The sequence below is a fragment of the Tuber melanosporum genome, assembly GCF_000151645.1.
Source record: "Tuber melanosporum whole genome shotgun sequence assembly, scaffold_102, strain Mel28".
Classification (NCBI taxonomy): domain Eukaryota; kingdom Fungi; phylum Ascomycota; class Pezizomycetes; order Pezizales; family Tuberaceae; genus Tuber; species Tuber melanosporum.
Window position 1 is genome coordinate 279452 of NW_003298758.1, and position 13198 is coordinate 292649.

General features: G+C 48.0%; 1 protein-coding gene; it reads right to left on the reverse strand.

The window, feature by feature from the left end:
* Positions 1 to 7486: 7486 nt before the first annotated feature.
* Positions 7487 to 12118, reverse strand: GSTUM_00000084001 (uncharacterized protein). XM_002835311.2 has 6 exons: positions 11999 to 12118; positions 9501 to 11856; positions 9094 to 9445; positions 8584 to 9032; positions 8106 to 8537; positions 7487 to 8051 (listed from the first exon to the last, which is right to left on the reverse strand). The coding sequence occupies exons 2-6, from the start codon at positions 11835 to 11837 to the stop codon at positions 7971 to 7973; spliced, it is 3651 nt and encodes a 1216-aa protein (XP_002835357.1). The 5' UTR covers positions 11838 to 11856; positions 11999 to 12118; the 3' UTR covers positions 7487 to 7970.
* Positions 12119 to 13198: the final 1080 nt, after the last annotated feature.

Below are 13198 nucleotides of genomic sequence, written 5' to 3' on the forward strand. Positions count from 1 at the left end.
AAGAAAAGAGGAAGTCCGAGCGTTACTCGACTCTACTAAAAGCTCAAAGGTATGCAGAAGTACTTGTACGGTAGACTAACCCAAGAGCACCACAGGGAATAGAGCCACCTGGTCCCGTAAGTCTAGACTATCCATTCCACATTCCTTCTCACTCACTTATCACTCTAGGGTATGATACATCTAAACACACACGCACACCCTATGCGTCCTTGTGCACCTTCGCCCTATGGTCCCCCTTGTTTGCAGGAAATCTCACCAAATCGGCCGTAACATGGCATCCCTTGTTTAACTTCACCCAAACCCGCATGGGGCCGGCTACAACTCTGGGCGGCCCCCGGCACTGAGCAAATCAGACGTCGGGCATGTCGCACGGAGGATAATCGAGCGCAGCAACGAATGAACGAATGGAATCAAGAAGGTGCGGATTCACAACGCGACTACCATATCGGCAGTGCAGCAATCATGTCAAGGAAGCAACCGCCATGTTCAAACTACTCAGTCTCCCTTCGATCAGGAATAAAAAGGAGCGCCCCACCTTCCTTTTTTTTGGCCTATCAGGTATGGGAGATCACCAACTTGTGGCTAAAAGGGAACTTTTGGTGAGCGAGTGACATGAGTTTAGGTGAGGTATCATAATGTAGCCTTGAGCAATGTCCTTTTGCCAAGCTATCCTGCTATCTACTCGAGTATCCATCTCGCCTCCCTCTGCCCGCGTTGGTAATCGTTGGCTCTCGGTGTATGCCAGCTTCCCCAGAGTTCATCATGCCTCGTGCTCTGGGGTTCAGCGCAGCTGGAGAGCCCGTCCGTCCGTTCTCCCCTTTACAAGACCTTGCCAGCCCAACCTAGTCTACCGGTAGTCCAGTCCAGTTCTGAAGATTATCTTCCTGGGAAGGGAGAGGGCGTGAGGGCGTGAGAGCGAAAAATATTATAATAATACAATCCATAGCTCAATACTTGATCAAAGTAACAGTGCAGGGAATCCAATCATCCAAGTGCAATTTTTTTCTTTTTTCTCTTCTTTTCATCCCATCTCTAACAACTCGATTACTAGTCAGCCATAGCTGCAAGCGTATGGCGCCCTTGCCTAACTCTGCTCGTGTGTCCTGTACTCGTACTCGAGTATCGTAGGGTACTTGCTTTGTCTTTTTTCCCTTTTCCCTTCCAATCCACTTCAGGTGGGGGAACCGATCGCACTTCAGAGGTGAACACTGCACAGTACGGTGCGTAACGCTCTTACCTGGGCCTTGGCCTTGGAGGGGACAAGAAAGAAAGCCGGGAATGGGATGACTTCATTTCATTGTGCAAGTACTGATGCTCGGGTACATGACCCTTGACAGCCCGGGGACGGAATGTTCTCTGTTCCTCGATCCTTCCATACCACAATATTATGGCACTTGTCCTGGTGATAAATCAATATTTTCTTCAATTTCGCCTGGCAACCCCCCCCCCCCCTTCATCGTGGGGGTATCATGAAAAGTCTTGAAATCCGCCATCAGATTGTCCGCTTGCGATATGTCTAGGTTAACGGGATTGCGGATACCGGTTGATGGGATCCGGCGCGTCCAGCGAGCTGATCTTATACTGGGAGAAAACTGACCCTTCCTGGGGGTTTTTGTCTCTGGATCCGGAGGTTACAGGGCGGTAGAGGTGGTGGACTTAAGGATTTTTACGGTAAAGAGAGGGACAAAAGGGATCCCACGTTTCAATTCCCCACAGTGTGCGAGCGTGAGGCAAGGGGTAGAGCAGAGGAGGAAACAGAGGAAGGCAAGAAAAGAAAGGCTACAGCACTTGAGTACGTGTGTGCACTCGAGTATAGTACCCGGGGAGGTGTTTTCGTAGAAGACAAGAGCATCTTAGGGGTTAACCTGTATTAACTGTTCACTAACCCTCTGGTGGGTACTTGTGCTCGTGCCATGTCAAGGCAATCCGTTCGACAGCGCTGTGTACACAGTACTGTAACGTGATCAAATTGCAAAATGGTGCAATTTATCCCTCCTTCCTTCGAGCCGAGCATAGTACGGATGGTACGACGTTACCTGCCGTACCCTATAAGCATTATATAATAAAGTGGGACCTCATCGATCATTCACTCACAGTTCGAACCACCAATCCCACCCGCATTTCCAAACCACCTTGCATCTACCCTCGACCCATCCACCCGCAGCGGTCTAAGTTAACTCATCACAAGAAACAAAAAAAACAACTGGAAAGCCCCCACCGAACCTATGATACTCGAGCACGCTTCAACACCCACTCCGTTACCAACTAAAACCGATGAGGGTCCCCGCCAAGAAAAGCAAAGTGAAACAAGGGAGTTACAATTAAAAGCAAAAATAACCACAAACACAAATATCCACTGTATCATACTGATCAACAGACAACATATCATACAAACAAGCTATAGTCCTCTATCTTCACCGATAAAGTGATAAAACGAGAACAAAAAAAAAAAACCCCCAATTCCAACTCTTTTTACCATAATCCGTTTGTCACGTCACCCTACCCCATGCATAATACCGTATCGACCAACTACGGTACGGTACAGTACTGTAACTCCCCGTCCGAGCCTTTATCAGTTGTATCTATCTGCCGTGTCCACAAGTGCTCGAGTACCGTATGGCATAGCGCACGTTCTTGAGAGCAGCGCAGTAGACGTTATCGCACAATAGCTTCCGATTTGGGAGTGCGGCGCCTGGACAATGCCAGGTATGATACTGTACCCTCAATATCGGGACTCCCCACCCTAAAGAGGAATACCGTAGGCAGGTACAGTTCAAGCAACCAAGAGATGCCCCCGCAAAAGACAGGGATTATTTCACGGGTTAATCTGAATTAACCGCTCACTAACTTTCTTGCGGGTACTTGGATGATGTTATGTGGGGATGACCGCAGAAACCCCGAACGCCATACCCGTAGCCTAACGTAGCCTTCCGTACTGTACGAGTAGTCGGTATTTAATCCTTTCCATTAGAACAAAAGCTAGTGTTTCGAGAATCCTCATCGAATGACATGGGGGGTTTCCTCCGAAAAAAAAACCCTCAGAGTAGGTACTGGTACTTTCCTACCATGCCTTGTCACGCCTCCGAATACCACCCCAGCTACACCTCGCACCTGTATCCCACCCACTCCAGGTACCCGGTATGAGACACGTGTGATCGGGCACTCAGGGATTTTGGAGGCCCCCACCGTTACCCCCCTCCCACAGCAAAGTGTGAAGAATGGATCTGGCCACCGGTATGGGAATTCGCTCGAACAAGAAGGAAGCTTTGATGTTCGACCACCGTAACCCCTGAGCGCCCGATCATCCGCCTTCATACCCGTGTACGGGTACCCATCCCATCGCACCCGGATCCAACCAAGGCCGAAAAAGGAGAATCCCATTCTCATGTTAGTGAGATTCTGCTCCATCGTGCACGTTACTGTGCCGGTACGGTATGTTTCTGGGAGGGAGGGGGCAGGGGCTTTGACCAGGATGAATGGTACAAGAGTTGTAGATGTCGAAGATAATATGCACAATAGAGCAGAATATCTTGATCCAATTTGTTTTCATGGCGGTGCCTATCCGGCGTCCACCAGCAGAATACCGCTGTTCTCATACCTATGTCTAGCCATGCCACGCTCCAGGAAATCGGCACTCCAGCGGTATCATATGTTTGTTAATTCACTCATAGTCCCGGCACCCTACCGACGCGTCTTTGCCGGGGGTGCCTCCGCAAGCCGACACTTTGCAGAAGTCCTCGTTTTGTTTTGTTTTGATGTTATTTGGGAATGGTTTTCGAGGCAGTGTGGCCGTGGCAGTGTGCTGCTGGTTAAAGCCATGTTGGTATTCAGGATGAATTTTAGATATCATATTATCACCAAACATCGGACTGGTGTAGGTAGGTATTCTTGGCAGAGATGCGTTAGCTTATCGATCCTTATCTGATCGAAATCATTCGGTCACTCCCGATCCCCTCCCTCCTCCCCCAATTTTTCGATCTGAAGGCGGCTATCATAGCTCCCCTGTTATTCGAACCCCCGGCAGTGAAAATTTTTCCCAGTTCCCGGGTTTACTTCAACGACACTAACTACTAGTACTCGAGTACTCGCACCGTAGGGTTTTTCTTTTCTTTTCTTTTTTTTTGGGGGGGGGGAGGGGGAGTGGGGGGAAGTTAGTGAGCGAGCGAGTGAGACCTTGGAGATAACTCTCCGGCAGGTACCGGTACCTAGGTTGTTTTTAACTTTTGGTTGGAGGTTGGGGGGCATCGCTCGAGATGAGGTGGGTGAGTGTTTGTGTGGGCGCGATTGGAGTGGGTTGGGGGTGGGGAAGTGAGACATGGGGAGGGGGATGGGGGAAGTGTGGAGCTGTGATTGAACAAAGTGTTTTTTTTTTTGTGTGTGACTGGTGATGATGACTGATGCTTGTGCAGTGCTATCACCGGTATTCTCCTGCTGCTCGACCGCCGTACTGCTACCGTACGCAGAGAGTTGCAGATTGGAGAGTGCGGCAACGTATTGTAGAGCACAAGAAAAATATCGTAGTCCGAAAACTGGAAAAAACCGTAATTGAACATGGTGAACCTACCGGTACCGTACCACTGTTTCTCACCAGGTCTCATTCGGTCGTTCCACGACTCTCAATGCAAGATCGGTATCATGGCGGCGGTATGTCGCCATCTCCGAATCCCAGGACCGCGAGCCTAAGCCTTGCCCGTATTTGGCACAATGTTGGCGCCCGAAACCCGAGACATGGACTAGGAAAAGCCACCTAGAGGAGATGTACCATCCATGACGGGAAGCGGTTATTATGTGGCTTCTGGTGTAACTGTGGTTTGGTGGAGGGTTTTAAAGTGTCAGTCTGGTGCTGCACGGTAGTGGTAAATTAGTGAGGTCTGGATAGGATTACCTGGTGGGCGGAGGATACAAATGCCGTATCTAATGGTTTCCCATGAGGGAGGGAGGGATGGAAGGTACGATAGGGTTTGGAACACTACTACTATTGTAAGGACTTGCCTACTCGTACATGCTTGCGGTATTTGGGCATTACCGGCTATGGGATGGAGCTTCCTCTAGTCCACTTGTATGTAGCTTGCATCAGTTGGGTGTATATCTGAACTTGACTGTCCACGTGATACCTTACCCCTCACCTTGGGAATTCCACTGCTCGGCATACTTGGCCGAGCTTTGGTTGGTACAGCGAGTCGGGAGGTAGGGTCGGTGAAAGTGGGAAGAAGGGGTCAGGGTAGCTGGTGTGAAAGAGTTTGATTCCAGCTATTCCACGCCTTATGAGCGACTTTGCTGGTTAATTTCCCAATGGGAATTCGGAGCTAAGAGCGTATCCGATGGGAGAATCTACTAATATTTTTCCGGCTGAGACTCCGGGCATGCATGCACAGTGTGTCTCCATGCCCAGAGCTTGGCCAGAGATGGACTACAGAGTCTCTGCGGGCGAAATTTGGGCTCCAGTGCGATTTTCCCGTTATCTGACCTCGAACCCATAGACATATTTTCCGAATACTCGCAGAGTGGCAGCAGCTTTACTCGTAAAAGCGGTAGGACTTCTCGATCATGCAATATCTGACCTGTAATTTAGGCCATCGCCAAGTGTCGGATGAGCCCCTGGACTGGGACTGCGAGGGAAAACAAGGGCTTGCACCGAGGAATAGATGTGCTGTATGATGCCAGAAAGAGGGCCCAGAATACTAACGTGAATATCCACCTCATGCACCACTCGGTGCTAGGTTAGTCGTTTTACACAGCAAGAATTGTCTTATACACAACTGATTTGGGTCAAGCTATTGTCCGGGTTATCGGGGAGGGGGAGGGGGTATTTCGGTTCTTGCCTAGAGATATACAAGACACCACCGGTGGTATCATATAAGAGTAAACATGGTATATGTATGGTGCAAGTAAGGGCCATACAGTCGACTACCGTATTGAATTTACAATATCAAAGGAAAGGAAAAAAGAAGAAAAGAGCACGCGTGGTGTGTGTGTGTGCAATGCCATAAATTGACTTACGAAGTAGGAAAAACGGAACAAGAAGTGGTAGTACGGTACGACATTTGAGCTTGGTAAGTGGGTGTGGGGGGGGGAACTAAGCAGATCTTCACGAGAAAAGCAAGGAGAACGGGACGGGTGCGGGACGGGACGGGCCGATCTCTTCTCATCTGGCAGCCAGCTCTTATGATAATACGTACCGGTACCGGTACCTGCGCACGATATCAATCACGTGAACTGCAAGGGATCGAATTCGTGGGAAGCCTGGGCGTGTGCCATCTCTCTCTCTCTTTCTCTCTGGGTGTCTATCGTTCCTTACGTTGTGTAAAAAAAAACCATTTTGAAAGAACTACTACAACTATACTGGTAATTTACTCCTATTATGATAAGATATTCCATCAATGGAACTCTTTGAGCTCCTGAATGTAATTCTCCTACTTTCATCAGAATTCGGCGGTACTAGGTCCCGGTCACGAGGAGTTAGTTGCATTACCATTACCGTGGCGCAAACCAAACTAATGCAGGTGCGTCATCCAAAGTCACTCGGGGACTATTGGTTTGTGGATGGAGAGCTGTATAAATTACCAGTTTACTTCACTCTCCACCGACCTAAAAAAATAAATAAAACGCAACTTGCTCACGGGCTAACATGCAGCCATCTCTTCTATTATCAGGAATCCAGCCCTTATTATTATTATTCTCGCTCACCTCTTGGTCCCCCCACGTCTGCCCCTTCTGGCTCGTCTGGTGGTTGCCATTTGACTGAGAATCCCTCACCAGGTGTAGATGTTATGATACGTGTTGGCCAGTCATAGTCATGTCCGAAAGCCTAGATAAGCGGCATCTATTTGAGCTAGACTACTATTATTAAATAAATAACACAAGGGAAGCAGTCTCATTAGAGCCATGGAAGTCTGCTGCTGCCCGTCGTCCGCTCCGGACGCTCTACTGATCTAGGACATATGGAAGAACGATATGGCAAACTCTACTCTAATATGATAGATGGGTAGACATGGGCACTCAAGCTCATTTAGGGCGTTGAACCATAGCAGATGGATACACCTCCTCCCGCTTTACATACTGTCGCAGAGTATCACTTGGTAAAATTTCCCATTTGTTCACAAACTATGATACCTTTTATATGATATCATGGCAGTGGAGCTTCGATTCGAGCCACGAACTAGAATCGCGGATGCGCATTTAGCAAAGAACAGTTTTGACGGAAAATAAGTAGGTTCCCCTGATGCCGCAACCGCAGTTTTGTTGGGGTCTAATATCATACAATTCATGGTCACAGCGCACTACAATACTCCCTGCATAAACCGACTGGCCAGCTAAACCAGCAATCAATACCAATGCAGAGCGAATGCCGCTTGGTATCAATGGCCTTACCTAGTCGACACAATAGGTGGGAGAAAACTACGGTAGCAAACCACACCTTTCACTATGAAGACACCACATCTAGTCACCTCTGTTTCTAAGAAAACTTTCACTCAAGTATCCAACGCATGTTTGGAAAAACATTGTGGCAAAAAAGGGTATATATTTTGTAGAGGGCAAGAAAAAGGATAAAAAAATAAAACAGGAGGGAAGTCAAAAAATAACTATTTGAGAATGCCTTGGTCCAGAGCTAAACGCCAACAGAACAGAAAAAATGAAATTTGGAAAGGGGAAGGAAATATCCACCCCACCACCCAGCCTCCCCCCTCACTGCTTAGAAAAAGAGAGCCCTGTCCATCGTAACTCATCGCTCCTTTCCTCCGAGTCTGTTGAGTACAAAAGAGAAGAAAAACACGGACATAATTACTTGGGTTTAATACCACCTTATTATTACCCAAAATCAAAGCCTAAAAACAAGAACACATTCTTAAGGCCGATGAATTATTGAAGGAAAGGTCACCCATTATCCGTCTTCGAAGTTTATAGAACCACAAGTTGTGTCATCGCCGCTTCCCTGGTCCACCAATTCCACATTGCGCATTGGCTGCCATCTAGATCTTTTGCCGGGACCAGAAATCCAGAGATGCGATAACATCATCGCCATTTCCCTCATCTTCGCAAGCATATAAGATCTGGCTACAATCAGTATCATCAGGGACAGACGGTAGGAAAGGAAACTCAATTACCTCACGAGTAGACTCATGGAGGAGGCGAATGTTCTTTCCAGTGACTATGTGAACTAGCCCGCCAGTTTCCACGTTCCTAATTTCGATGAAGCTGGGTTCAAAGGCAAGGAGGTAAGGGTAAGAGAAAGCGAAGGCAGTTGGCTGCCCTTCCCACGCAATTTGCCAGTCAGGTCGCGCGCGCCACCCATTTCTGTTAACGAAGAAGGAAAAGTCTGAATAGTTCAACAAGAATTCGCCATTCAATCGATAGATGGCTATCGGTTTGACGTTTTCCTTCCTTTGGAATAGCTCTAGTGACGTATCTGCGGGATCCAGTAACGACTGGGCCTCCAATGTCTCCAGGCTTACAACCTCAAACCCCTTGGAGCATCCCACACAAAGTTTGGACTTCAAAAAGTGTATTGAGGTTGACTCAGAGGGAATGTAGAATTCCTAGAGTAAAGAGAAGAAGAAAGGTTAGTAGGTATCAATCAGGCACGAAAATAGGGATACAAGCCTTGAATGCCTTCAGTGTATCCTGTCCACCTCGTAGGAGTCCTCGAAAAGCCGGCCGCCCCTTGCCACGTGCTAGGGTATCCATGGGTTCATAGACCTTGACCGTTGAAGACAATGATGAACTCCTGACACAACACACAAGCACTCTTCCAAGACACACACCAGCTTTAAAGAAGTTTGTATGTCCTGCCACCTTCTTGGGGCGCTTGTTTGCAAGGGTAGTGTCGCTGGGGTCCAAGCCCTCAACAGGAACAGACATGAGTGTTTTCTCTGAAAGCAATAAGAGTATTGAAAATTCTTCCAGAACGTCAATTTGATCAACCTTATTGACTTCAATCACCTTTTTCGGGACCGCAGATGCTCCCTCTTTTGGTTTCCGTTCAGAGACATATATGCCACTGTCAGTGCCATAAACAAGCTTTCTGCCGCCATCTGATCCGAGGATATTAGTTAAACTTCATTAGAGTACACATTTAGAGGGAACTGGGTTTACCTATGGGCACAAGACAGCTCACTCGGTTTCCTGCATTGAAAAAGTCATCGCAGAGTATTGTTCGAGTAAATATGCTACTACGCTCTCGAAGCACAGATTGCTGTGCCTCAATATGCTCGATCCACTTCCTTCGACTAACAATTGAGGAGGCAAATAGGGGAGCGGTGTAACCACGCTTTCCGAGATGTTGGAAGGTGATGGGGTAGCCCTTTTCCTTTGAGTTAAAATCGTTAGGGATATTCTTGATAGCCTTAGTCCCTGGGATAAGACTTGAAGACGGGCGTTTTGGAATCCCTGCCCTGGGTAGAACTTCTTCCATTTGAGCAATGACAAGCAACTCAAGCGGGATTGGCTGTGAAATATGTTAGTTTTCTCCGTGAAGTAGGAAAGGATGATAACAGTTTTACCTTTCGGTACACCCTATACTCTTCTCGTTTGTTGACTGACTTTATTCGGACCAAGAGTAATGAATGATCAAACAAGAAAGCCTGAATATCTCCACCACCATCCTGTGTTGCGCTTTTCTTAAGGCTTCCCTTAAAAATCAATTGCCTCCCCTCTTCAGTTAGTTTTAGATCGACATGTTCCCCGGGTCGGAAGATCAATTGCTCATTGAGTTGCATAAGATTGAAGTGGTTCTCGGCCTTCCCAGATTCGATATTTACCCTCGTGAGGAACTCTCGAATAAGCTCAGTGGCCTTTGGTAAATCTTTCTTGTCGGGGTTGTCATCACTTGTCGGCTTCATTACCGCCTCCAGTAGCAATGGGTATCGGGCAAGGCGGGTTGTCGGTTTGGTGAGGTAGCCATTGAGTTCCAACTTCCGCGATTCCTTCATTCGTTCCGTCTCCTCCACAAAGCGAGCGAAATTGGGATTAGCAGCCTTCTCCTTTTCAAACTCATATTTTCCATACAACTGATTCGAACCATACTTGATAAAAGGCTCGAATAGGGGTACAAATTCGAGAAAGATATCTCCGATGTTGTGGACAATCGGAGACTGCTGCTGCCTTCGAGTGAGTGCCTCTGCAAGACGAGAATTGACACTATGGACTTCCAGAACGTTTCCGAAGACTGTGCGAATAAACCTTTCGCGGCGGTGTTCCGGGATGGGTGAGGGGTTTTGAGGATTTGTCGAGCGTAATGGTTTCATCCAGAAGTCTCGAAGATATTCCAAGTCCTTCACGAAATCTCGCTCGGTGTAGATAGCTTCACAAATAACTTCCTGCCTCTTTTTCTCCTTCTCTGATACGCTCTCCGCAACCTCCTTAGGCACTGTATGGATCCACAACTTCTGTTCCTTGTCATCGTCTCCATGCAAACTCGACCGAGATTCCTCTCGCTTCAAACCAGGCCGTGGCTGCATGTTCAGTCTGGCCTGTTGCTCGAGACGACGAGGACAAGCGATTGAGTAACAGAGCTGCTTGGGCGTACAGGTGGGTGAGTAACACTCCGTGAGGAGGGTAAAGACACCGTTGACGTCGTTGTCATCATCAAGTAAACCGTCTTTGAACTGGTACACCTCCATTTGTGAATCTCGTAATCGATGGTCGTAGGTGACATCATGAAAGAACTTTTGGGCGTCCAGAGCCCTTCCTAGAAGCAAGGCAAGACTTCGATCACTAGTCTTAATGATATAAGAAATCACATCAACAGCTTCTGCACCAGTGAAGGCCGATTTATATGCAAGCTCGTTCTTGACACGATCTCCAACAATTATGCGCTCTCGCATGGCGTCTGCGACTCGGGACAACAGAGCAGGATATACGAGCGGTGTACGCTTCACAGGAATGGAGGTGCCATTTCCAGACGGAGACCCAGGATTATTTGTTGAAGGCCTTGACACAATTGTAGAATCCGTGAGAGATGACTTAATAGATGGTGGTCCGGAAGGGCTAAACGCCGTAATGCTCGAAGAGGTACTAGCAGAGCTCGGTGTCCGTTGCTTAGAGACGTAATTGTTTTCCCTGGTTGGCATAGTGTTAAACCGCTGTTGTTCTGGTTGTCGTCGATACTGACTGGTTTGACTATACTGGCTTTCCTGAGAATCCTTTCGCCGGTGAGGGATAACTCGCCCGCTCGCGGTTTGAGAAAAATCCCGATCATGAGGGTATGTGGTCAGTGACATGGTCCGCTCGTCATGCCTCTCCGGCACGATCCTTCCCTGTGCCGTAGTTCTAGACATATGAGGTCCCGGCAGTCCAGCTCCAGGACGAGAGAAATGTGGTCCCGACGGTCCACCGGAAGGTGAGTACGTTGCTGCCATGGACCTGGAACGACATGGATCTGCATTTAGAGCAGGCGGAGGTGGATAATACCTGTGGGGAGCTGGCTTTGACATGTTTGGGTTAGGGGGGGGAGCTCCGGGGGGTTGAACACGCATTGGCTGGGCATATGGTCTCCGTTCAGGGTGCATAGGCTGAGGTAAATTCTGGGGTTGGTATTGCCCTCTAGAACTGGGGTTGGATTGCGGATGATGATAAGCATTAGGGGGAGCTTGCTGATTAGGTGGATATCCTTGCAGCTGTTGACGAGATGAACTGATGTATCCGGACATTCCCGACTGGGAGGACATTGTTTGTGAACGCCCACTTAACGGCGAGATAGCTGATTGAGATGTCATAGTCTGAGAACGGCCTGACGGAGCAGTGCCAAAAATATTTGAGAAAGCAGCATCACGCTGCGAAGCCGGAGTATGACTGTAAGGAGGCCGGTACATCCGCTGGTTTTGTTGATGGTCTCCCATGGTTCCGGAGAAGGTCTATCTGTGGAAGGAAAGAAGAAGAAATGTTAGCGGCCAAAGGGTACCTATTGTATGGCTGATGCATATAACAACTAGGAAGGACGGCCGGAAGCCTTTACAGACGAGAGAGAGAAAAGACAAAGCTTGGGGAGGAGAGTACAAACAGAAGTACAATTTCGACGCTAAAAAAACATGCAGCTATTTGAGAGGGAGGGGAGCGGAGGGGTAGGGATCGGGTGGAGATGTTTAGGCACAGAGTTGTGAGACTGATAGGAGGGTTGAGGTTAGGGGATAGGAAACGGCACTCCGGATTGATTGCGCGGTGCTGAACGAGGAATTCGTTGGTGGTGGGGACCAGAGAACTGGGTAAAGCTGAGTTGGGTCGTTACCCGGCTATAATGCTAGCCTACTGATACAGTAACTTATAATGCTGTAAATTCTTCTATGATACGCTAGCAAAGGGGGGTTTTTTTTTTTTCAAAAAGGTTTTTGTTTAACGGCAAAGAGGCCAGTAATTCTGTTTTATGATGGGAACTAGCAGCGGTGATGGCAAGGTAAGCGGGTTATGGGGGATTTTGAGGCTTCATAGGTGCCGTTTCGCTTTCATCATTCTATCTCCAGATCTTGACTTAGCAAACCTACTTTCCCACACATTGACCACAAGGTGCCTCACTCCACTTGCGCTTATTTGTATGGCATCATGAAGGATAAGTGTTATTGCGTTCGGTAGGCGAAAAAAACTGATTTCAAAGAGGAACAGCCCAGTGCCTTATGCAGTGAGCTGTAGGCACAGTAACGGGTACAGGTGTGAGAGATAGTCCTGGCCGAACGCCCGCCTGCGGTCTCTCCGAAATACAATAAATTTCATTCGAGTGCTGTGGGCTAAGATCGAGGATAGCAAACCTTTAACGTACTGGTATTTGATGTTATGTTCTTGCCCTTTTTTGGTTTCTCGAAAGCCACTCCCCCGGCCCTGTTCCCCTCTGATCCCGATTAATGGTAATGTGCACCATTGCACATCTAGTCTACTTAGACAGGAGGGGAGATCCTGGTTGTGGTATTTTGGCTGCAGAGTGTTTATTCTAGATGACCTGCGGAACCAAGATTAACACAAAAAAGAAAGAGCTTTCCCTCTTCGATCCTCCTCTCCCTTTGAGACAGGGAGGAACAGGTGGGGTGATCGGTTCTAAAAAACCATTTTTGGATCTTGGCAACCATCTCGGCCAGCAAACTACCAGTATCTTTTCATCTGTATCGGTACTATAATGGGGTGTTTTCCTACGGTACTGGTACATTCCCTCCTGCGTGCAGTATCTATGCCTTGCCCTCTCGATCTCTCTCATTTTGCTTACATGTTATTTTAT